Raw genomic sequence first — 21245 nt, 5'->3', positions numbered from 1 at the left:
ACTGGTCCTTGCCAAGTATTAAAACCTCCATGCTTAGAAGTCTCCTTAGATTGAGGAGTTATGCTTGGAGTTGGAGGTTGATTTTTGACTCCATGGTTGCTATCTGTGTGGATCTTTTTAAAGTTATTTGAAATATGAACCCACTACTGTCAGGTCTAGTTCTTAGATCTTGTAACACACGAAAGCTTGAGAAAGAGAATGTCCTCTCAAGGCGGATCTTTCAACCGCCTCCTTGAAAGCCGACGCCTTCATCACCTAGCATTCCTCTAGTTAACCTGTCTCGGGGTAGGGAGGTCCCTGACGTTCAGAACCTTTCTCCCAAAGCCTCCCCTGATTCTACTTTTGGCAGGCCATGGTGCGGATAAAAGCTTGTGGGTTCTCTCCTGCTTATTCATTAGGGTGAGTGAATGTCAAGGGAGGGGATCATAGTCTCTCAACTCATCTGGAATGTCACGGAGCAGCTTCGTGGTCCTATTCCGGTCCCGGATTTCGTCCCGTCATCAGTAGCTAAAATCAAGGTGGGCCCTTCCCCATAAGGCCTCAGAAGTTGTATCTTATTGAGTGGACTTATCAGCATCACGCTTAAAAATATGGTGTCCAACTCTGCCCGTGACTCGCATTGGCAACTTTATCCCGCCTGATGGGCATACCGCACCTCAGTCCGCACTCCCACAGAGGCAAGGCCATATTCATTGGTCCCTGGTGGCGAAGCCATTGTGCCTTTTTCACTTATCTGTGCCTTTAGAATGGCCTTTAGTTCTTAGCTCTTTTCAATTCTATTTATAAGATATCAAATCTGATATCTTATGAATAACTAGCCAACCATGTTAACATAAGTAGCTAGTTATTCATAAGATATCAGATTTGATCCAAAAAGTGGTCACTCAGAATTTTGGCCCTAGTCTGTGTGACATTTCATTAATTTATTTTCTTACCAGTGAAAAATCTAATTATAGGGTAGTGTCTCTCTTCACTATTCCTCCCTCCCCTGATGGGGTCTTACGGCAAAATAATTTGTTTACTTCTCTTTGCACTATTTATTTACTTGGATGGGTGGAAATTGTCTTGACTCTAATTAGTATTCCCCCTAAGGTATATCTCTGAAAAATCTATCTGGAAATATTCATATTGAAGATTACTATAGCATATATATAGCCAATATGATTATTACTTAAGGGGTTAATATAAATATTATCATTATTATTATTATTATATTCTAATTCTCCTCTTAGGTTGTTACAATATTTCCCTCTGCCTTACTATGACCTTGAAAATGAATTGATCGCCTATCTATTATATGCGTATTGTTTTGTCACTTGTATGTGAAATTTTGTTAAACTTACATTTAGCATTACCTGTTTTAATTAGCATCTCTGACATAATGGTCAATGGTATCATGAGATTCTAAAAATAGATAAATGATGTACTCTTCAATAATATCAAAGACTACTCCTTTGTGTTGAATATTGTGAGCAAAAGTATGTTAAGTCCACAATGCCCACCACACCCAATCTCACCGTTGGTTGGAGACCTCTCCTCCAAGCTAGGTTAAACTCAACACAAACAATCAACCAGCTTGTGTATAATTGGTAGGTACCATTCTCTATGACCAATGAAGTCATGGGATCGACTCTAATCCTAAATAATTATGTGAAGAAAATTATTTAGTAGCTTGGCTCAATAGCTCAACTAGGTTGATAACTCAGCGATACGATTGGCTTGGATGAGTAACTCGATAGCATGATGACTTGGAGTAAATCTCAACGGCGTTTAGTTTGGAGCAATAGTTCGGTAAGGCACACGGCTTAAAACCTAGGCTAGATAGCTTATTATATTGACTAAAACTTGGTAGGGCCTAAGTGCTTCTATATATACAGAGGGTTAGCCATTTGTCCAGTTTATATCTAGCCTTTTATACTCTTGAATGATAAAAAAAAAAATAGGTCCTTTATTTTTATTGGGTCTTGTGAGTTGGGTTTAGTTCTTCCTTTGAGATTGACTCCATCTTCCCACCATAAGGGCAAAATTAGGTGATCTCGAACATCACAGTACAAGAAATCTGGCTTTTTTACCCAACAACCTACTTAAGACTTTAAAAAAAGATGCAATGCATAGACTTTTAGATTGAGATTGACTCCCTAATTCTTTCCAATATGCTCAATGGATCCATCCAAGCAGCGTGGTTCATTCAGTCTACCATTGCTAGTATCATATCTTTCTTCAATAATATCACACTTATAAAATCTCTCATGTCTACTATGAAGCTAATAAGGCAACTAATTGGCTTGCAAACTTAGGGAGGAATCTGGTTTTTGGTTGTACCATGGAAGGAGATTTCTATTTTCTCTGCATTAGTTTTTAGCCTTCAATCTTAACAAAGCTTTTCATATCCGATGTGGATAATTACTAAATCTTTTATTTAAAAAGAAAAGAAAATAAAAGAAAATATAGGACTAATCATTTAAAATACAAGATTAAAATGATTCTCAATTATCGAATAGATTCATTTATGACCTATATAACCCATTTATTAATTCAATTGCATTTGTATTGGCTCAACTTAATCCAACAAAACCTAATTTGGCACAAATAGAACATAACTCAATGAATCACCAAGACTACAAAATCCTCCAATGACGTCGGAGGGCAAAACAACGATGATGGCGCCGGAAAGACACCTTCTCAAGTGCATCCAAAATTAGAAACACAACCCACATTGACAGGCCAATATGTAGCTTTATTAGCTTCCCCATAAAAGACACTTAGACAGTAGTGAAAATATTTTGGGAGGTTTGTGAACTCCATTAAGGACATTTGCTAGCAAAAAGTAGTCAATTTCAAAATACTCATAAGTGAGAATAAATGTACCAGTGTATAACTATCGTGGGTTTATTAGTAGCGGCGTATAAATATTCAAAATACTCATAAGAGCATCTCCAACCGGGCTCCAAATCTCCAAATTTGGAGCCCGGTGGAGCTCCAATCGGGCTCTATATGGGGCTCCAAATTTGGAGCTCCACCATGAAAATGGAGCCGGGCTCCATTTGTCACATCAACTTTTTGAAAATGCTAAAATTGCCCAATAAGTGTTATATTCAATAATTTTAATTCTATTTGTATCATTTGTTAAATAATTTAGTTAGTTAAGCTAAGTATATAATTAGTTTTACTAATCGGTTTTTAACCAAAAAAATACCATTGGAAAGGTCTTATCGAGACCTTTAAAATGAGTCTAATATTAAATTACTTTTGAGTTAATTTTAATTTTAATTTTTTTATTATTTATAAAAATGAGTCTAATATTAAATTATTTTTGAGTTAATTTAAATTTAAATTTTTTTATTATTTATAAAAATGAGTCTAATAAATTATGTATCCTAAAATATAATTACTCAAAATTATCCCCAATGTAAATATTAAAAATTAAAATACATTAAATATGAAATACATCAAACATGAAATACATTAAAAATGAAATACATCAAATAAAAATTACATTAAAATTTATATTCCTTCATTCCCGTGCCTCTTCCATAAGTGTTCAATTAGTGCATTTCGAAGCTCAAAATGAGCATCTCTATCTTAGATCTTCCTATGTCGCACAAGGAATCGTTAAAATCGTTCATCATCATTGGCTTCAAGCTCTTCAATGACCAGAATATTAAATATTTATTGCTTTTATTATGTTTGGTTAATTTCTGCTTATTTTAGGTAATGTAATTTTGATATTTTTAGTTAATGACATGTAATGCTTATTTCGATGTTTATTTCGTGTAATGTAATTTCAATGCGTTTAATTAAAAAATTAGTAATTTAAAATTACTTCTAAAACTATTGAATATTAATCTTATTTTAAAGATCTCGATGAGAGTTTTCTAACCATATATTTTTTAATAAAAAATAATAACGCTAAGATGATCTATTAAGCAATTTAAAATAGCTAATATAATAATATATATTATATTATTTTATAATATATATGGAGCCCGGTGCATTGGAGTGCACCGGGCTATTGCTCCATTTTTGGCTAACCATTGGAGATGCTCCAAGTGAGAATAAATGTACCGGTGGGTAAAATATAGTTAAGAACAAAAAAATTAAAACTGCCAGATCTTTCCACTGCTCGTGGTAACCTTCCTGTGTCAGCGAACTCCATCCACTCGTTAGCTCTCGAGGTGGCGTCTCCTTCCCTATCCTCTTCTCCGCGCCGCGCCCGCCATGGCCGCTTTTGCTCGATGCTCCTCCTTCCTCCTCCCCTCCATCCGCTCCTCCTCCTCCTCCTCCTCCACTTCTTCTCAAGGTAGGCATTTCAACAAACGCCTCTCGTTCGTCCGCTCTTTCTTTCGTTCTTCTCCAATCTGTAGAGATCGTCTTCGTAGGTAAAGAGAAGAAGATAAGGGACGATTGGAGAAGTCGATCCAAACCGATTCCTCCTGGGGGTGTGTATCCCGCGAAGGATCATTGCAGGTGAGCTCTCTCCCTGCTTTCCGAGTACACAAGCTTCTGGTTGTCACTTGGAATTTTCTTGGTTGTGTTCATTTGTGGTTGGTTTTGGGCAGTCGTTGCGGGTTATGTGATACGTACTATATCGCCCATGTGAAGGACGCTTGTGCTTTCTTGGGAGATGGCATGTCGAGGATTGAGGTGTGTTCTGGAGTTTTCTTTATTTTTCTTTTATTTTCTTTTCTACTGCAATTTTCTTTTATATTCTTTTCTACTGCATTTTTCTCTTAAATTTGTAACGGATTCGCTTGTGTTAATCTTTATATTTTAATAGTAGGCCTCAAATTGTTCATATAGGACAACTGGTAGGATGCTGAACAAGCCTTCTAAATCTTTTCACTCTTTGCTTTGAGCCACCGATGTGTTTTTTCGACATGGTTTCTCTAACACAATGACGGCCATGCGGGTACACACACCCACGTGCCGAGTAGTGCGTCCCCATGCCGATGTGGAGCCCTTTTTTTTTTAATTGTTCCTATTTCCATTGATGATCGTTAAATAAAGTTTTTGATCCTCCTCATTATTTTATGTTCAACTATATATTAATTTTAAGGGTAATTTTATAAATTATACTCTGTATTTTACCTATTTTGTAATTCACACCCGCCTTTAATGATTTTGTAACCTCACTCTTCTTTTTTCTCAATAATTCTCGTTTAGTACCTTAATATTATTTTGTCTAGCTGATATTAACTAAATTACTAAAATACCCTTGCCACGATTTTTCCTCCTCTCTGCCTCTCCTTTGAAGAAGATATGGATGATTTAAGTATTTATAAATTATTTTTTATATTATAACAAAATATTCTTCTATTGGTACTGTTTAAATTAATAGATGATGTTAAATAAAAATTATAAGAAAAAAGTAAGAATCAGGTTATGAAAACCTCAAAGATAGGATATGCATCACAAAATAAATAAAATGTAGGATGTGATTTGTAAAATTCTCTAATTTTAATTATTAAATTATTATCAATTAATATTATGTGTTGAATGTTATTATTTGTTTAATTATATTATGAAGTATTTGATTATGTTATGGAGTGTTTAATCATTAATATTAGTTTTAATGAATATATTCAATTATATTATATGTTGAATAATATTTATATTTAACTATTGCTTTATCTTAATAAAATAGGTTATTTATAAAAATAATCTAAAAATAAAACACTATGATGTAGGTTTTAATACATATATTTAAACTAAATCAAATATTGATATGCCAAAGACCCAAAAATATTTTAAAAAATCTTAAAATTTTTATTTAAAATATGTTAAATACATGTCAGTGGCACGCCGGGGCGTGCCGAAGGCATGCCGTGCCAATGGTGGCACGACACGGAATGTGCCACTGGAATCGCTATCGTGACTCTAACATTTATGGATTGCTCCAGACCAAATTGTTTCTCGAACTAGGCTTGTAGGTTGGACTGAAAAGTATGTTATTTGATCACTGTTTGTACATTTGTGTTGTCTAAGAAATTCAGGTCCTGTACATTGGGTAAATGATGTTCATGCTTTCTTGACAATTTCTAATTTTTGAGGAAAGAATTTTGGATTAGGTTTTGGAGCCTGCAGTCCATGGAAGAGGACGAAAAGTGGACACAGATGAAACATATTTCGGTGTGCACGAAAAACTGTTGTATGCAAAAAAGACAAAACCTGTAGAAGGAGCCCAATGGACAGGAATTGTAACAACAATTGCAGTAGAAATGCTGAAAGCAAACATAGTAGAAGCTGTGATTTGTGTGCAGAGGTACTTGAGACTTGAGAGAACTTCAAAAGTTTTAATTTCATTGATTACAAAAATTGTACAGGCTCTTTTGTTTATCTAATTTAGAGGAAATATTATCGGTTCATTATGCAGTGATCCAGAGGACAGACTTGCTCCAAGGCCTGTTCTAGCCAGGTATTACAAGAGTTCTGCATGTCACTTCTTCAGCTGAACTAAGTTTGTTTGGTAGATAGATAGAAAAACAACAATGATGCCATAGCGCTAAGTAGTAAGTGCTTGGTCTATATAAGCGCTTTTGCACTACTTAGCCCTATCTATCCAGGTCCTTGTACATGAGAGGACTGTTTCTATTTTCTCTAACATGATATGGTACTTGGGTAGGACACCAGATGAAGTTCTTGCTGCAAAGGGTGTTAAGCCAACATTATCTCCTAACCTTGATACCCTTGCTTTAGTAGAGGTAACAAAATGAATATTTCATATGTGATTTTCAAAATTACCTTCAAATTTTGATCTTGAATTTCCCTCCAAAGCATGTGAGCATCCTTTTTATAAGTGTTAATGTATCACTTCTTGTTACTGTTTCAAGATGAGATAAATCATTTGATTGTTGGCGGAAAGCATGAGATAACTTTTTGGTTGCCGAAGGGAAGTTAACTGCCCTAAACTATTGTGTTGTGATTTTAATGTTGACTGCGCTACATATGGATTGGTTAGAGCTAGTTGGGCATTAGTTGGGATTTCATTGCTTTTTTAAGTTGCCACTGTGTTCTCTTTCTTCTTTTTTATAAATATAAATGTTTCGCAGAATTTATGCTTCTTTAAGTTTATTATGATATTTACATGGGACAATAGTTTTACCTTTTCTTTTCTTTTCCTTGTTTGTATTTATTATTTTTATTTGGCATATAATAGTAAATGTTTTCTTACTTTCAAATGGAAAGAATGGTTAAGGATTGATATTCGTTCAGTGAATCATAATTATGAATTCAATAAACATTTTAATATCTAAATCTTGATTGTCCCTGCTTCCTCCTACTTGTAAGTGTCATAATCCAACTTTACTGTTCATGTCTTTATACTGGGTTTTCTCCTAAATAGCTAGCTAATTTGCTGCTGGTGTCATACAGATCTTATTATGCCCATTTGAGGCCTGTTACTGTGATTGAGCTAACTGGTTGGAGTATGCATTTTCGTTGTAGAATTTATAGGCAATAGCACGGCATCTCTTATGCTAACTTTGTAAAACGAACTAGGAGAGCTGGAGGTACTTAAATACTACTTCGTATGCAAAAGATTGCAAGTAAAATGCAATCGAATATGTGTATGAACTTATTATTCATGTATAGTTTTTATGAATGTATTCTTATGAAATGAAATTGGGTGATATTACCATCATATTTTCTTGTGGTAAACTGCTAGTCCTGTTCTTGGATATGTTGTTTAAACCTGGGCAAACCTTTCTATTTTGCAACAGGCAGCAGGTGTGAAGCGTCTTTTGTTTTGCGGAGTTGGTTGTCAAGTGCAAGGTTTTACCTTTCTTCTTATTTTGCTTTGATTCTTCTTCATGCTTTGTCATAGCTCTCAGCTATTGAAACTTAAGAGTGATTTTAACTGCAGCATTAAGATCCATTGAAAAGTATCTGGGCTTGGACAAACTTTATGTGCTTGGAACCAACTGCGGTAATTGGTACTTTCTTTCTAGCTGATCATTGATTTTTCTGCAGTTCTCTTAATGACCATGAGACCTTTATCTCGTCGTGATTCATAATACAGGATGTTTATGACTGGAAATTCCATTTTTACTGTCTTTATATTTTTAGTTGATAATGGAACTCGTGAGGGTCTAGACAAGTTCTTGAAGGCTGCAAGCAGCGATCCAGAAACAGTTTTGCACTATGAGTTCATGCAAGATTACAAGGTTTGTGAATACCAACTTGAGAACAGTTTGCCCTGTATCTAGAATGAAGCAAATTTTATTTATTAAGCATCTTGTGGGTCGTAAAATTCTAGTAGGACTCTGCTAAGTGCTAATATCAATAAAGTTGTAACATTGGAATTTCTATCTTTAGTGATATCTATGACATGTTTGTTTCATTTGGGGCTTATATACTATGGTTCTTTGATATCTTATCCGGTGTTAGGTGTTAGGAAGTTCATCCTATGGCTGTGATATCAGTTCATTTTCAGCTGATATCAGCTTAACGCATTCTAAGAAACAACTGACGATATCAGAAATGAGCACAATAGATGTGAAACAGAGACTGCAATTGATGGGCCAATTTGGCTGCCTGACAAGATGCAGAGGGAGAGATCTATCTGCAGCATACATTTTTTTTTTCAAATTAGTGGAGGTGCAACAATCAGCAAATGAAAGCTATGTTTTCGCAGTTTTAACTGTGTACAACTAAATGTTCCAGCTCCCAAAAAGCCCCAATTAGTCTGTGTGCTCGATTCTGAAATGATAAGGTGTATTGCACAATGGATTCAAATGTCGTGTCCATCATTTATCTATTTTCAACACTCATCTGTCGATAATCTTTTCTGTGTTATCAATATTTGCACATTTAATTGAGGTCTCTCAGATGCTCTTCATAATATCATCTGATAATACAATACAAATGTATCTACCAGGTTCACATAAAGCATTTGGATGGACACATTGAAGAGGTAGAGTACTTTTTGTAGCTGCTCCTTCTACTATACTTACCCTTGGGTGTCTGGAAGCAACACTGTAACTCATGGTTGAAGCAGGTTCCTTATTTTTGTCTGCCGGCAAATGAACTAGTTGATGTTATTGCACCATCTTGTTACAGGTACTTTCTTGTTTTCTGCTCTAAATTCAAGTCAACATACAGTTATATACTGTTTGTAAGGACTTAAGAGCACCTGAGTAATTGCTTATTACATTTATTCCTGCAGTAAAATCTTTGTAGTTAAATCTTCGGACTTACAATATATAAGAGTATTTTCTCCAATATCTAGAAAAGTAGGATGCTACTACTTTGCATGAAAAAATACTGATTATTTTGTTCTAAGGACGCTGGTACAGATATTAAGCATTTGAAGTCTTTTCTCTCTACTTAATATCCAATTCTTGTTTTTGGAAAAAAAAAGAAGCATAACTACTTTCCAAGTTTAATCTAGGAAAATATTTAAGTACTTGGCGCCTGAAGTACTGAGACAAACTTGTCTAGTTCTTTTAGCATATTATTTGGAATAATTCTGTAATAGATAATATCATAATATATGAGTTATTTGGAGTGTGATAGAGTTATTATGCTATTCAACCTTGGAGTCTCAGCATTCCTCTAGAGGCCTTGAGGGCTAAAGACAGACCAGTTACATATGCCTTGTTTCTTGAAAAATCGTCAATGTGGACTGTTAATATACTGTGCTGCTCGAGCAACTTAAATGCTGATCTGTAGATTGAAGAGCACTGATCCATGTCTATTCATATAATGTAGGTCATTCGCAGGCTATCACAAAATATGGAAACAACTAATAAGAAATCAGGAAATAATTGATTGATTGCTTGACCTTATTTTCTTGCATTTCCCCAGTGAATTTGATCTGTGACATAACCTCTTTGACATAAAAATAAGTAGCTTTGTGCACATATTCATCTCCTATTCTAATGTTTGACAGTTCAGAAAATTGTCTAACCATCACCCTTATCTTGTCCTGCAGCTGCTTTGACTACACAAATGCGTTGGCAGTAAGTTTGTAATTTCTAGCTTAAATTATCATTCTCTTACTGTAACATGCAAAACAGTTCCCACTCTGTGTGATGGTTGAGTTACATTTCTTCTACTTTTCTGGTGTTAGAGGGTGTCACTTCTGGTGATGGTAAAACTGTTCCATCACTTGTGACGGTTGGGTTGATAAAACCTAGTTTGTGTTGATGAAGAGATTTATCTGTTTTACACATATTAAGTGGTCACATTTTGGGTATTGGTGTATGACCGATATATCTATACACGAGAAGCTCTAATTGAGTAACATCCTCATTGGTTGTTTTCCAAAATTTAAACAAGTGCAAATAAACTTAATAGCATGCATGTATAACTGAAATTAGTTGCTTCCTGTTAATTATAATCCTTCACAATTAAACCTGCAGGACTTAGTGGTGGGCTATATGGGCGTTCCTAAATATTCTGGATTGAGCATGACACAGCACCCTCAATATATTACAGTCAGGTAATTTAGATATTTGGATCTGTCAATCAGACATTAGGTCCTGGTTAGCTTAACATATTTATAGATGGCTATTAACTTTTCTTTTCTTTTCCCTCTTGACAATTATGTAGTTTACTATCAAGGTAGTAGATCTCTTTTTCTCTCTCTTGTTCACTGACAACTTCTTATACTCTTATCAAATCTATTAATTGGTTGTCAGTGATGAAATAATTAGCTGTTGCACATTTGTTGTTTCACTCTTTGGAGCCTTGATACAGGAATGAACGCGGAAGGGAGATGCTTAGCTTGGTTGAGAATCTTTTGGAGATCACTCCCACAAGCAGCAGTGTATGTGATTCTGTTCAGCGATTGAGAAATTATGCATTACAACTAGATAAAATAAATAACAGTAGTTGTTACAATGTTACTTGAGACTAAATTTGCAGCTCTTATTCAGGGTAACAGGCGTCCATTCGTTATGGAGACAGTGAAAGCTGACGATGCAGCAAAAATGGGTATTTCTTTGAATCTTGATATGTTGTTGCTTTTGCTATGGCAATCATCAAAGAATGTCAAGTATTCTGTTCTTCTTGCACAGTTCTGTACTCTGTGCACATTGTGTCATTAATTGCAACCGCCATTTTCCACTTATACTTCAAAATACAAAATTTTGCTCTTGTACATGGTAACCGTTGATTTTTCAGGGAAAGGTCCTTCTAAACCAGCTCCTCGGTTTATCGGCGATATAATAGCATTTCTGCTAAACTTGGTAAGACTGATCTTGTGAAGAATCTTACATCGTATACCTAAATTTATGTAAATGTCTTTTAACCAACTATGAATGACTCAGATTGGCCCTAAAGGTCTGGAATTCGGTCGTTATTCTCTAGATTACCATACGTTGAGGAACTATCTACATGTAAATCGGAAATGGGGAAAACAAAGGTATAGATCTCTTCTTATGGTTGTGTATCTTTTAATAATTGGAGTCTCTGATACATCAGTGTTGCTTCACTGTTTGCAGAGCTGACAGGCATATCCCTTCATACGCCAAGAAAATTATCGACAATTATAATCAGGACGGGCGCATAGATATGATGCTCTCGCAAGATTGAATCCCATCTATAGACTTACCATCAGCTTGTATATTTGTGGAAATTTGAGTTATGTACCTATTAAGTTTTGGGATGCCATCCACAATAATATATTTGCCTTTTGCCTTTGCCTTTGTTTTAGACAGTTTGGCCATCCTAGATTGCATATTGATCCGAACTTTAAATCAAGGGAATTTCTTTATCCTAAACTTATGTTTATTGCGATTTCTACCCTCCTACTCACGAGCCCATGTAAAATTCACTAAATTATTAACTCCATCTTCTCTTCTGTTCTGTGGGAGGAATTGAGAAACCACGAGTTCTATCATGGCAGATAGGATGAGGACGACAAAAAATTTAAATAAAAAATAATAATGTAGGGTCTGAAATGGAAAGGAGAAATTGTCTTTTTTTCTTTTTTTTCTTTTTTAAGCTCTGAGTTACACGTGTCAAGAGCATACGGTCGGAGGACGTTGCTCCAACTTGGAATGCAACACACGGATTCCGACCCTGTGAAGTCATCCAATCCATCAGCAAGCAGCTGGTCAGGCCATCCCCCTCTCCATTTGCTGCGCCATCGCCACTTAGCCCCCACACTCCCCACACGGACACACTCTCTCCCGCCACGTGTCAGTTCAGACCTCTCCCCGCCTCGTGGAGAACACCATCCAGCGCCACGTGGCGGACATCTCCCAGGACTTCTACACCGAAGCGCTTCTCTATTACCAAATCCCACCCTTAAATCTAGCTTCCCCCTCCCCCCAGTTCGGGGGGAGAGTAACTAGCAAGCTGGTAAACTAACTCGCGATGGGGAGTAGTCTTCACGAGGAGGAGGAGGAGGAGGAGAGCAAGAAGAAGAGGGGGAGGCGATGCTGCCCACTGCGGCGGTCGAGGAAGGGGTGCATGAAGGGCAAAGGGGGCCCAGAGAACCAACTATGCGGGTACCGCGGCGTGCGGCAGCGCACGTGGGGGAAATGGGTGGCCGAGATCCGCGAGCCCAACCGCGGGGCCCGCCTCTGGCTTGGTACCTTCAGCACCTCCCTCGACGCCGCCCTGGCGTACGATAGCGCCGCCCGCGCACTCTACGGCAACTGCGCCAAGCTCAACCTCGACTCCTCATCGCCAAGGGAGAAGTCGGCGTCGATGGGGTCGGCCGACGCCGAGCTCTCCGGGTCGTCGAGCGAGACGTGCAGCACGAGCGAGTCGGGGGCTAATCATATAGCCGGCGGTGGGTTCTGTGACTTTGACGAGTACGTGAACAGGCTGCCCAAGGCGGAGGACTTCGGTCTCCAGGCGTTCCACGACGTGCCGCTGTTTGATGACGTGGGGGTTTGTGGGACTGGGGGGGAGTTGGAGGGGGAGTTTATGAGCTTCGACTCGTTGCAACTCTCTTGGTGCGGAGAAGAATATTGTACCTGAAATGTTGTGGTCAACTGCCATCTTCTCTTCTCTTGAAACCATAGTTGTTTTATTAGTGTAGTTCCTAAAACGAATTAAGAAAAAAAATGAATATTTTAGATAAACTTTCAATTTGGGATACACGTACGCTTGGTCAATATACGTTGCCATGTTGGAGCGTAGTGTAGAAAATGTGCATGTAAAGCCGTGTCTATGTGCGTATAAATATATAGCTTGTCTTCAGTAATGTAGGTGAATTTTAAGGTCAATAAATTGTTATATTCGTTGAGATGGCCGAGTTGGTCTAAGGCGCCAGATTAAGGTTCTGGTCCGAAAGGGCGTGGGTTCAAATCCCACTCTCAACATTTCAGTAATTCTTTTTCCGCCTTTACTGGATTTCAAAAATTATTTAAGTTTAAGGAGAGTCTTATTTTTTGACTGGGAATCCCGAATCTAGGGTGCAAATTCCCAAAACGACAACGGGTAGTTCTCAGGATTTTTCATCACTTTTGGGTGGATTCTGTTCCTCAAAACTATTTTTTGTATAGGAATGCTGGGTATGATATCTGTAGGTTTTTGGTTTCCATTTTTTACCAGTAATGCCTTAAGACAAGCCATGACTTTTCTTTAAGCAATTTGTAGTCATTTGCATAAAAAAGTTTTAAAATTTTAAAACAGTAAAAAAAAATTTTAATTAAAATACTAAAAAAGGGTTGTGCATGTGCATACGAAATAAGAAAATATGTATTTAATATAAAAACAAATAGATGCATATAATTTTAAAAATCTTTTTTTTATTTTTTTTAACAAATAGCTCGCAATTTGCGTCAAGTCCTCTTTTGACAGAAAAGTACAGAACTATTATAACAATTTTTACAAGCAATAGTAGTCCACCAGTAGCTACATTGGCAATGATTGAAGAGTTATTCCACTTTACTGTTTCTTCCTAACCCAAGGCTAATGGAAAACAAGTGACCTCATAAAAGGAAAACAAATTTCCTTTGATAACATCATAACAGATAACAGGATACTTCAAGCAGTGGGATGTTTATGAAAACGGTGTGTATATAATCAGATTGGTGAGCTAGAATTTAAGAAAGGGTAGTTACCTGGAAAATTTTCACACTATACCTTGTTCCACTTCTGTGAACATGACATTGATATGCATGAGCATAAATGGTTGCTTATTGCTAAGTAAAGCTTGTATACCAGACAAAATGTAATTGGACACATCTGATGTCTTCCCATTGCTCACAGGAAACTATGTACCAAGCAGTCAGATATCGCTGTAATTCAACAGCAAACTTGAAAAACTATGAATCTCGATTTCAGCAATATTGTTAAGAGAATTGCAGCAAGGAGCCTAATTACTGGAGAGAAGAAAAATCAGACTTAACAAATAATATTACATAAAACAACAATAACAAGATGAAAAAGGAACTGGAAGAGGTCGTCAACAAGAACAATATTTGTCAGCATACAGGATTACTTGATGGCATCTTCTTCATCTTCAAAACTTAAACTCAAAGTCTGCAACTTGAAGCCTGACCCTTGTATAATTTCAACCAAGTTGGAAGCCACTCCTGTAGCTTGTACAGTGGTCTGTTTTGTTAACTGCACCAAGAAGACCAATTATTGTTAATTAACGCCATCTCACTTGCTGGCAGAGAAAAAGACATATCTGTGGATGTGATGTTCTCCAGTTAATTTCACAGACTAATGTATGGGCTACTTCTTTACACAAAAAACTACAGAATTCCTACTCATTGTAGCCGAGTACAGTTGGAGCATTTGCCATGATCATGAATCATGATAGAGTATAGTTGGAGCCTGCTATGTAATGAACTTCCAAGGAAATGACACAAGAAATGTACTCTAGGACTAAAATCCATTATAGCTTGCACCTATAGCAGTCACATGCAAGAACAAGATATAAGGTGTACCAAGACGGGTACAATATAACATGTTTGTCATACTTCGTGCATGCCCAAGTCTTAACCTAGTGTAACAGTATAAACAAATACACGGGTCTTGCCTTAATGCCTTGCGAGTAGCAATTAGTGAAAGGTTACAAGGTTTTTATTACGCCCATCGACCAGGAAGGTTGTAATTTAGAATTCGTTCCCATAGTAATACAAGAACAATTTCCCGCGTGATCACAATTTGCTACAGATAAAGTTGGTTTTGCCGATGAATGCTCATACACAGGTAAATTTTCTGACCTCATACATTGACATCTAGTGAATACCACATGAGATGCGTTGGAGATATACATATTGAAAATGTTACCCACAAGCATTGGAAATTGGAGACTAAATGAGGTCATTAAGGTACTAGAGCAAATTATATGCAAATGTTTAGTTACCTTCAGTGTTTCTTATATGTTATGAACTTATGATACTACGGGGTTATTGGTCTATGACTTGCACATCAATAGTATGTATGTACCTCCACTAGCTGCTCCAATATAGGCATTTAGGATTTAGCTCTTGCTACATTTAATCACAATCGAATAATTATTTGACACAAATCGTGACACCAAATAGACAAACTATATCACATTATTTTCAACCAAAAAAAATGATAAATCTTTCAATCATCAAACTAAGGCACGCATCGCAAATCTAGAAACATGAAAAAGAAAAGAAGAGATGAGATTGAAAAGGAAAAAAAACTAGATAGTCTTACCTTAACACTTGCTATGCCTTCTACGATTTGAACAACCAAATCACTAATTCCCTCGACTCCCTACAATAAAAATAAACAAGAGGGCTTTTACGAGAATGCGAAACGTAAAATTAGATCAGGAAAAACAACAAACAGTTGATGGGCAAACCAACCTCCAAAGCCTTAGTAATGGCCGGGATAGCCGACTCATTCATCGTCCCTTCCGCCTTCACACCAAAAAACACCAATAAGCAAATACTATTACGGAAACGAGTAGGAGAGAACCAAAGCAAAGGGAGGGAAACAGCGTGCCTTGAAGAACATAGTGAGCATGTCAGAGGGGGAAACGGGAATGGAAACGGCCTCCTTCTCCTCCTCTTCCGTCGCCGCCACCGGAGCTTCTCCTCCTCCTCCTCCTCCTCTTTCCTGTACTAGGGTTTCCTCCTCGACAGCCGCCCTCGCGATCCAGAGAGGAACTGGGAATGGCTTCGAGCGCTGCTGGAGAGATAAGGAGAGGACTCGTCCGAGGCGAAGGGAAGGGAAGGAAGAGGAGGAGGGAGAAGGAGAGGTAACTCTACGCACATGGCAGTATAGAGAGGAAGGCGGTGACGAGATCGTCGCCATTTTTTTCCCCCTTTAGAGTTTAGAGTCGAGCAGAAGGAGATGTTAATATCCTATCCTCCTCTGCCGCCGCCTCTGCTGGTAATTGTAGATAACGAGGCAGAGGTTCGACCTCGGACCTCGAGGTGTGATTATAAGTGATTTCAATTTTAGCAAGATTACTAGATTCTTGGACTTGGGCCGATCCAGCTCTATCTAGGCTTTTCTCAATTACGGCCTCAAATTTGAAAAACTCACTGTGATTTAGTCAACACACTTGTCTGAGACGAGTTCGAGCGGCTCGTTTATTTTAACAGCTTTTTAAGTATAATTAAAATTAATTTTTTTATAATTTGGGCTGGTCGTCAATCCACACAACTTTCGATATATACGATCGATCATGTTGATTGTTAGACTTTAGTGATCTGATATAATAACAACTGACAGATTGATCTAATCCTATGAAGATTAAATTTAATAATGACTTATCTCAAGTCTCGGATATATAGAATATCTGAGGGGCTATAAGGAAGTGTTCACGACTTCCAATGTATGAATCCAAGTAAGGGTGTAAATATTAAACTAAGCATGATCCATTATAGTTAATAAATTATTATAACTAAACATTGATATGAATGCCATGTCTAGCTCGGACCAAACTAAAATCATACTTACTAACTGAAAACATGTCGTGTATCAGAATCCACTGCAATTCTCAACTCTAAACTAAAATCATAGTTATTAATTGAAAACTACGTTATAACATCATCAGCATAGTATAGCAAAGCAGTTTATAATAAGCTAGGAGTTGTTATATTTTATCCATATCAAATCAAATATTAATATATCCGCAAAAGTTGAAAAGATTTGGTTGTCTGGTATGTTAAGTATGAAATTAAATGCCTTAATTGCATACAAACACTTTACAATATATGCTGTGTGCTTGCAATTAAGTATGTCTAAAATTTCTTTAGATGGAATAATCTAAAATTTTCAAAGAGAAAGAAAACAAACATATATAAAGGTATCAACAATCAAGATCCTTATATAAAAGCCATACACTTACGTATTTTAATCGAGTCACGTACATGGTATTACATATAACCAACCTTACGGCTTAAACTAGGACATAGTAAAGATAATCTAACACAAGATTACATATATAAAGCAACCACGTACGTAGGTCTTAATATTATTTTTTTTCATCTTCTTCTTCTTCCTCCTCCTCCTCCTCCTCTTCTAACATGGATATATCCTGAGCTCACTCATCTGACCACGTGATATCATACTCGCCGACGTTGTCCGGGTCCGAGAACCCTAATGCCTTCCACACGCCCGGCGACGCGTCGACAATATCGTTCGGGCATGGCGGCTGGAAATCGTGGTCGGAGTCGCAGCCGTAGACAGAGTCGCACTCATCAACCACCTTGGCCAGCACTGAGTTGCCATTGGCATTGATCCTGATGTTCTTTAGACAACGACTGCCGTTGTCGTACCTACATGTTGTGATTTGACGAAGAAGATGAGGAGGAGGAGGAATAAAATAGAAAAAAATATGTATATGTATATGTAAAATGATTCTCTCTGTTGTTCTTATTATGAATTTATGATTAACACCTTAACACCTATTATATAAGTTTTTCTAATTCGACCCTATATTTCTCATTAATACTAAAAGAGCGCAGAGAAAAGATAAGGTTACAAAGATAATCGATCTTAAATAATTAAAAAGAAGAAGAAGAAGAAGAAGAAGAAGAAGAAGAAGAAGAAGAAGAAGAAGAAGAAGAAGAAGAGGTAAACCTGTTTTAGTTTTTTATTTTCGAAATGGCTGAAATTTTCCCTATTTTCCCTATAGTTAGGAAACTGATATTTTTAGAACAATCATAATTAAAATGAGTATTATACTTAAATTTTATCTTTTTAAGGTCACCCACTCCATTAAATCGTGTGAGGGTGTAAACAATTTTGCTCTGTAAGTATTACTTCCTAAATTTAATTAACTATGGATGTTTTTAGGATGATAAAAACAAAATACATGGTCGAATAATGACAATAAGAGCAAAACTGATGGTGTAAATTATAAAATTCCCTAAATTAAATTAAAGCATCAAGCCCACTGAATCTCTATTTTCTATTGTTTAATTATTTAACTCTATTTCTGATCAGCATCAACTAAATTATAGTTAAATATTCCTAATCAATAAACCTCCAAATAAATATTAATTTTCACAATACCATCCAGTAGAGAGCGCGACGACGAGCTCATCGTCACTGTGGTACTCGTTGTCGCACTCCGACTTGCCGCCACCGTCGCCGCCCGCAGCGAAGCTGTTGACGGTCATCGACGCCGCGGTGTCCCCAGTCATCGGCGGCGAGCAACGGTACTGCGGGTACATCTTGCCGTCCTGGCAGCAGTCGGATTCGTGCTCCGTGTTGCAGTTGCCGGACTTGCCGGGCAAGTACCCACTCGGCCGGCACTGCCCGATGAGAGGAGAGTAGTGGCGTGAGCAACGGCAGTGGTTAAAGGTTGAGATTAGTAGGAAAACCACTATAATTGCTGCTAATTTTGGAGAATTTGCCATCTTAATTAATTATAAGTGGATGCTAATGTGATGAAGTGCTGCGGTTGTGAGGTTTACAGAGGCAGAAGGGCTGGTATTTATAGGTGCAATTAATTGGCAGTGTTTTTTTTAAATTTTTTTTAATAAATTACACCTTATATTTTATCTATTTTATAATTTATACTCTGTTTTAAGTTTTTAATTTGACCTTTACTTTTTTTTTCTTATAATTTTTTTAACATCTTCCGTTAATTTAAACAATACCAATAAAAAAATACTCCATTATAATATATAAAATAATTTATAAATACTTAAATTATTCTTGCCTTTTTTAGAGGAGGGGTAGATAAGAAAAAAAATAATAGTGAGGGTATTAAACGAGAACTATAAAAAAAAATTAAGGGGGTTAAGTTATAAAATTATCAAAACAGGGTGTGAATTATAAATATATAAAATATATGGTGTGATTTATAAAATAACTTTATTTTTTTAATAAGGAGCGTAAGAAGTGGGAGTGATTAGCCCAACGCTTACGGTCTTTTTGTTAATTGTTTATTAGAGCTAGGGGAGGATTCTTTGTAAACCAATCTATACAAATTTCCTGCAGCTAATGGTAGCTTTGGTCCCAAAGTTGGCTGATAAATAAGAGATGATTGACCTTTTCCTCTGGCAGATAATAGTGTGCTAGCTACAGCAAAGGTATTAACTGTAAGTAGCGAATATATGTGCTATAAAATTAAATTTTGACATTAATTTTTTTATGAAATAAGTGTGCTAAAAATTTTATGCAAAAATTATAGAATGGCATATGAAAATTAGAATGCGGTCATAAACTCACCAACCCTATGCGATCGTAAGAGATACTATTCTGGGATAGAAGATTATGGAGTCAAGTTATACTGCTTATAGTAGAAAATTATTATTAGGAAATAATTTGGTAGGGTTGTACATTATGTATTTCGAGATGGATTTGATATGCTATGCTATGTTTATAATTATAAAAAAAAAACTTTGGAAATATTTCTTTCTTAGTTACTTATTAAAAACAAATTGTTTAAAATTAATAAAAAGAATTAATATGTGTATGTCACTTGATTAATTTTAGGTCCTTTTAAGTATTATTTTACCTTATTCTAAAAAAAAGAGAGTAAAATTGATGGTAAGTTAATCATTTGATGTTTTATGTTAACACTGCTAAGTGACTGAAATTTTGCATTGTTTAGTATAATTATCCCTAACAAGTATTGTCAAATCCCTAGAGAATAGGAAAACTATTGCAGCTGTAGGAATTTTGTGCAGTCGGGTCTGCAGTGGGATATGCTGCTCCAACCTTTAAGTTGGAATGCAATAATTAATTAGGCATCTAACAGAGGATTATGCCGTGATTGGCAAGGAGGTTAATTAGACATTTTTATTCTTTTAAATTTCCTCTTCTCTTTCCTTATATGCATCTAAGTATGCACACTGTAATCTATAGTAAATAATGCCACGGACGGCCCCGATTTAGAGGCTAAAATATTTCTATTCTTTTTATTTTATTTTAATTTTTACATAAATATTAAGGTTAGAAAGGATGAGCTGCCCCCCAATTAAAAATAAATATTAATAGAAAACTAGAAAAAAAATAATAATAAAAAAGAGAGAGAAGTTAGGCGTACACATCACACATAGCTTGTCAAGTCCTAGTTATAATAGAATTAGTTTTTGTTTTCTTATTGGATCTTAATTTAACGGGTATCCTAGTAGTATTAGGTTTAGTTATTGTTTAATAGTTAAACAATATAAATTCAAAGGTCTAAGGTCTTAGAGGCCGAGGAATTCTCTTTAGAGACGGAATTAATTTTGGTTCCCTTTGTTTATACGTCAGTGTAGTTTTAGAAAATAAACAAAAGTTAGAACAATAAAAAAATAAAATAAAAAATAGAGAACACGTACACGTGGCTTGTCAAGTCCTAGTTATAATAGAATTAGTTTTTTTTTTGTCTTATTAAATCTTAATTTAATTGATATCCCAGTAGAGCTAGGTTTAGCTATTGTTTAATATTTAAACAAATAGAAGTAGCCAGGGAATTCTCCTTGGCAAGGGATGGAATTGATTTGGTTCCGTTTGTTTATTATGGAGAATTTAGGATTTATTAATCCATTTATAATTTAATAATTTAACGTATAGGAGTTGCCTAAATTTTTTATATTTATTTCAACTTTAATTTTCTTCTCTTTTGATAAAGGCAAGACTAAGGCAAGACCGAGAGCAACATTAGTTAAGAATATCCGTGTGCTTTTGTTCCTCAAGATAATTTTTTTTATGAGAGACAATATATATATAAGATAATTACTTATAAAATGTAAGAATATTATGAAACCACTTGAAAAAGATCGGCAACGTTATAATATATAATTTTCGTATTCAAAATTTTCTCAGATTTTGATTTTATCTATAAACACAAGGAAGAACTAATTCAAGAGGGATAATAAGACTTATTTGGCTAAGTTATATTTATCTCT

General features: G+C 36.0%; 4 protein-coding genes and 1 non-coding gene across 6 annotated transcripts; 3 read left to right on the top strand and 2 right to left on the bottom strand.

The window, feature by feature from the left end:
* Positions 1-4089: 4089 nt before the first annotated feature.
* On the top strand, positions 4090-11655 carry LOC140789524 (7-hydroxymethyl chlorophyll a reductase, chloroplastic). 2 transcript variants are annotated; one of them, XM_073139252.1, is made up of 18 exons: positions 4090-4300; positions 4380-4467; positions 4560-4644; positions 6069-6262; positions 6374-6415; positions 6623-6701; positions 7719-7770; positions 7862-7924; positions 8065-8162; positions 8876-8911; positions 8996-9057; positions 9932-9959; positions 10362-10441; positions 10699-10768; positions 10878-10935; positions 11125-11189; positions 11271-11365; positions 11445-11655. In XM_073139252.1, the coding sequence occupies exons 1-18, from the start codon at positions 4219-4221 to the stop codon at positions 11533-11535; spliced, it is 1368 nt and encodes a 455-aa protein (XP_072995353.1). In that variant the 5' UTR covers positions 4090-4218; the 3' UTR covers positions 11536-11655. The 2 variants fall into 2 exon arrangements, with proteins under 2 accessions (XP_072995353.1, XP_072995351.1); XM_073139250.1 differs by having other exon boundaries at positions 7862-7931; positions 8018-8162.
* Positions 11656-12257: 602 nt separating this feature from the next.
* On the top strand, positions 12258-13083 carry LOC140789396 (dehydration-responsive element-binding protein 2C-like). The gene has a single exon (XM_073139076.1). The coding sequence runs from the start codon at positions 12322-12324 to the stop codon at positions 12931-12933; it is 612 nt and encodes a 203-aa protein (XP_072995177.1). The 5' UTR covers positions 12258-12321; the 3' UTR covers positions 12934-13083.
* A 113-nt stretch (positions 13084-13196) lies between these two features.
* Positions 13197-13277, top strand: TRNAL-AAG (transfer RNA leucine (anticodon AAG)). The gene has a single exon. It is a non-coding gene; the product is annotated as a tRNA-Leu (tRNA).
* Positions 13278-14217: 940 nt separating this feature from the next.
* On the bottom strand, positions 14218-16322 carry LOC140787998 (uncharacterized). The gene is made up of 4 exons (XM_073137073.1): positions 15892-16322; positions 15753-15806; positions 15601-15660; positions 14218-14526 (listed from the first exon to the last, which is right to left on the bottom strand). The coding sequence occupies exons 1-4, from the start codon at positions 16201-16203 to the stop codon at positions 14398-14400; spliced, it is 555 nt and encodes a 184-aa protein (XP_072993174.1). The 5' UTR covers positions 16204-16322; the 3' UTR covers positions 14218-14397.
* Positions 16323-17440: 1118 nt separating this feature from the next.
* Positions 17441-18761, bottom strand: LOC140788427 (putative ripening-related protein 1). The gene is made up of 2 exons (XM_073137674.1): positions 18415-18761; positions 17441-17675 (listed from the first exon to the last, which is right to left on the bottom strand). The coding sequence occupies exons 1-2, from the start codon at positions 18759-18761 to the stop codon at positions 17441-17443; spliced, it is 582 nt and encodes a 193-aa protein (XP_072993775.1).
* Positions 18762-21245: the final 2484 nt, after the last annotated feature.

Source organism: Typha latifolia, chromosome 5 (assembly GCF_019914945.1).
Source record: "Typha latifolia isolate L0001 chromosome 5, TyphaL0001v2, whole genome shotgun sequence".
In the NCBI taxonomy this organism is placed as follows: Eukaryota; Viridiplantae; Streptophyta; class Magnoliopsida; order Poales; family Typhaceae; genus Typha; species Typha latifolia.
The sequence above is the reverse complement of the archived record's forward strand: the minus strand, read 5'-3'. Positions and strand labels throughout refer to the sequence as shown.

Bases quoted from the DNA above. Each gene is read 5' to 3' on its own strand.
- LOC140789524 (XM_073139250.1), top strand. From the start codon at position 4,219: ATGGCCGCTTTTGCTCGATGCTCCTCCTTCCTCCTCCCCTCCATCCGC. The intron at 4,301-4,379 runs GTAGGCATTTCA...TCGTCTTCGTAG, and splicing joins CTCCTCCACTTCTTCTCAAG to GTAAAGAGAAGAAGATAAGG. The intron at 10,936-11,124 runs GTATTTCTTTGA...TTGATTTTTCAG, and splicing joins TGACGATGCAGCAAAAATGG to GGAAAGGTCCTTCTAAACCA.
- LOC140789396 (XM_073139076.1), top strand. From the start codon at position 12,322: ATGGGGAGTAGTCTTCACGAGGAGGAGGAGGAGGAGGAGAGCAAGAAG.
- LOC140787998 (XM_073137073.1), bottom strand. From the start codon at position 16,203: ATGGCGACGATCTCGTCACCGCCTTCCTCTCTATACTGCCATGTGCGT. The intron at 15,807-15,891 runs GCACGCTGTTTC...TTTGGTGTGAAG, and splicing joins TGCTCACTATGTTCTTCAAG to GCGGAAGGGACGATGAATGA. The intron at 15,661-15,752 runs GTTGGTTTGCCC...TTTTTATTGTAG, and splicing joins CCATTACTAAGGCTTTGGAG to GGAGTCGAGGGAATTAGTGA.
- LOC140788427 (XM_073137674.1), bottom strand. From the start codon at position 18,761: ATGGCAAATTCTCCAAAATTAGCAGCAATTATAGTGGTTTTCCTACTA. The intron at 17,676-18,414 runs GTATTGTGAAAA...CACAACATGTAG, and splicing joins GTCGCGCTCTCTACTGGATG to GTACGACAACGGCAGTCGTT.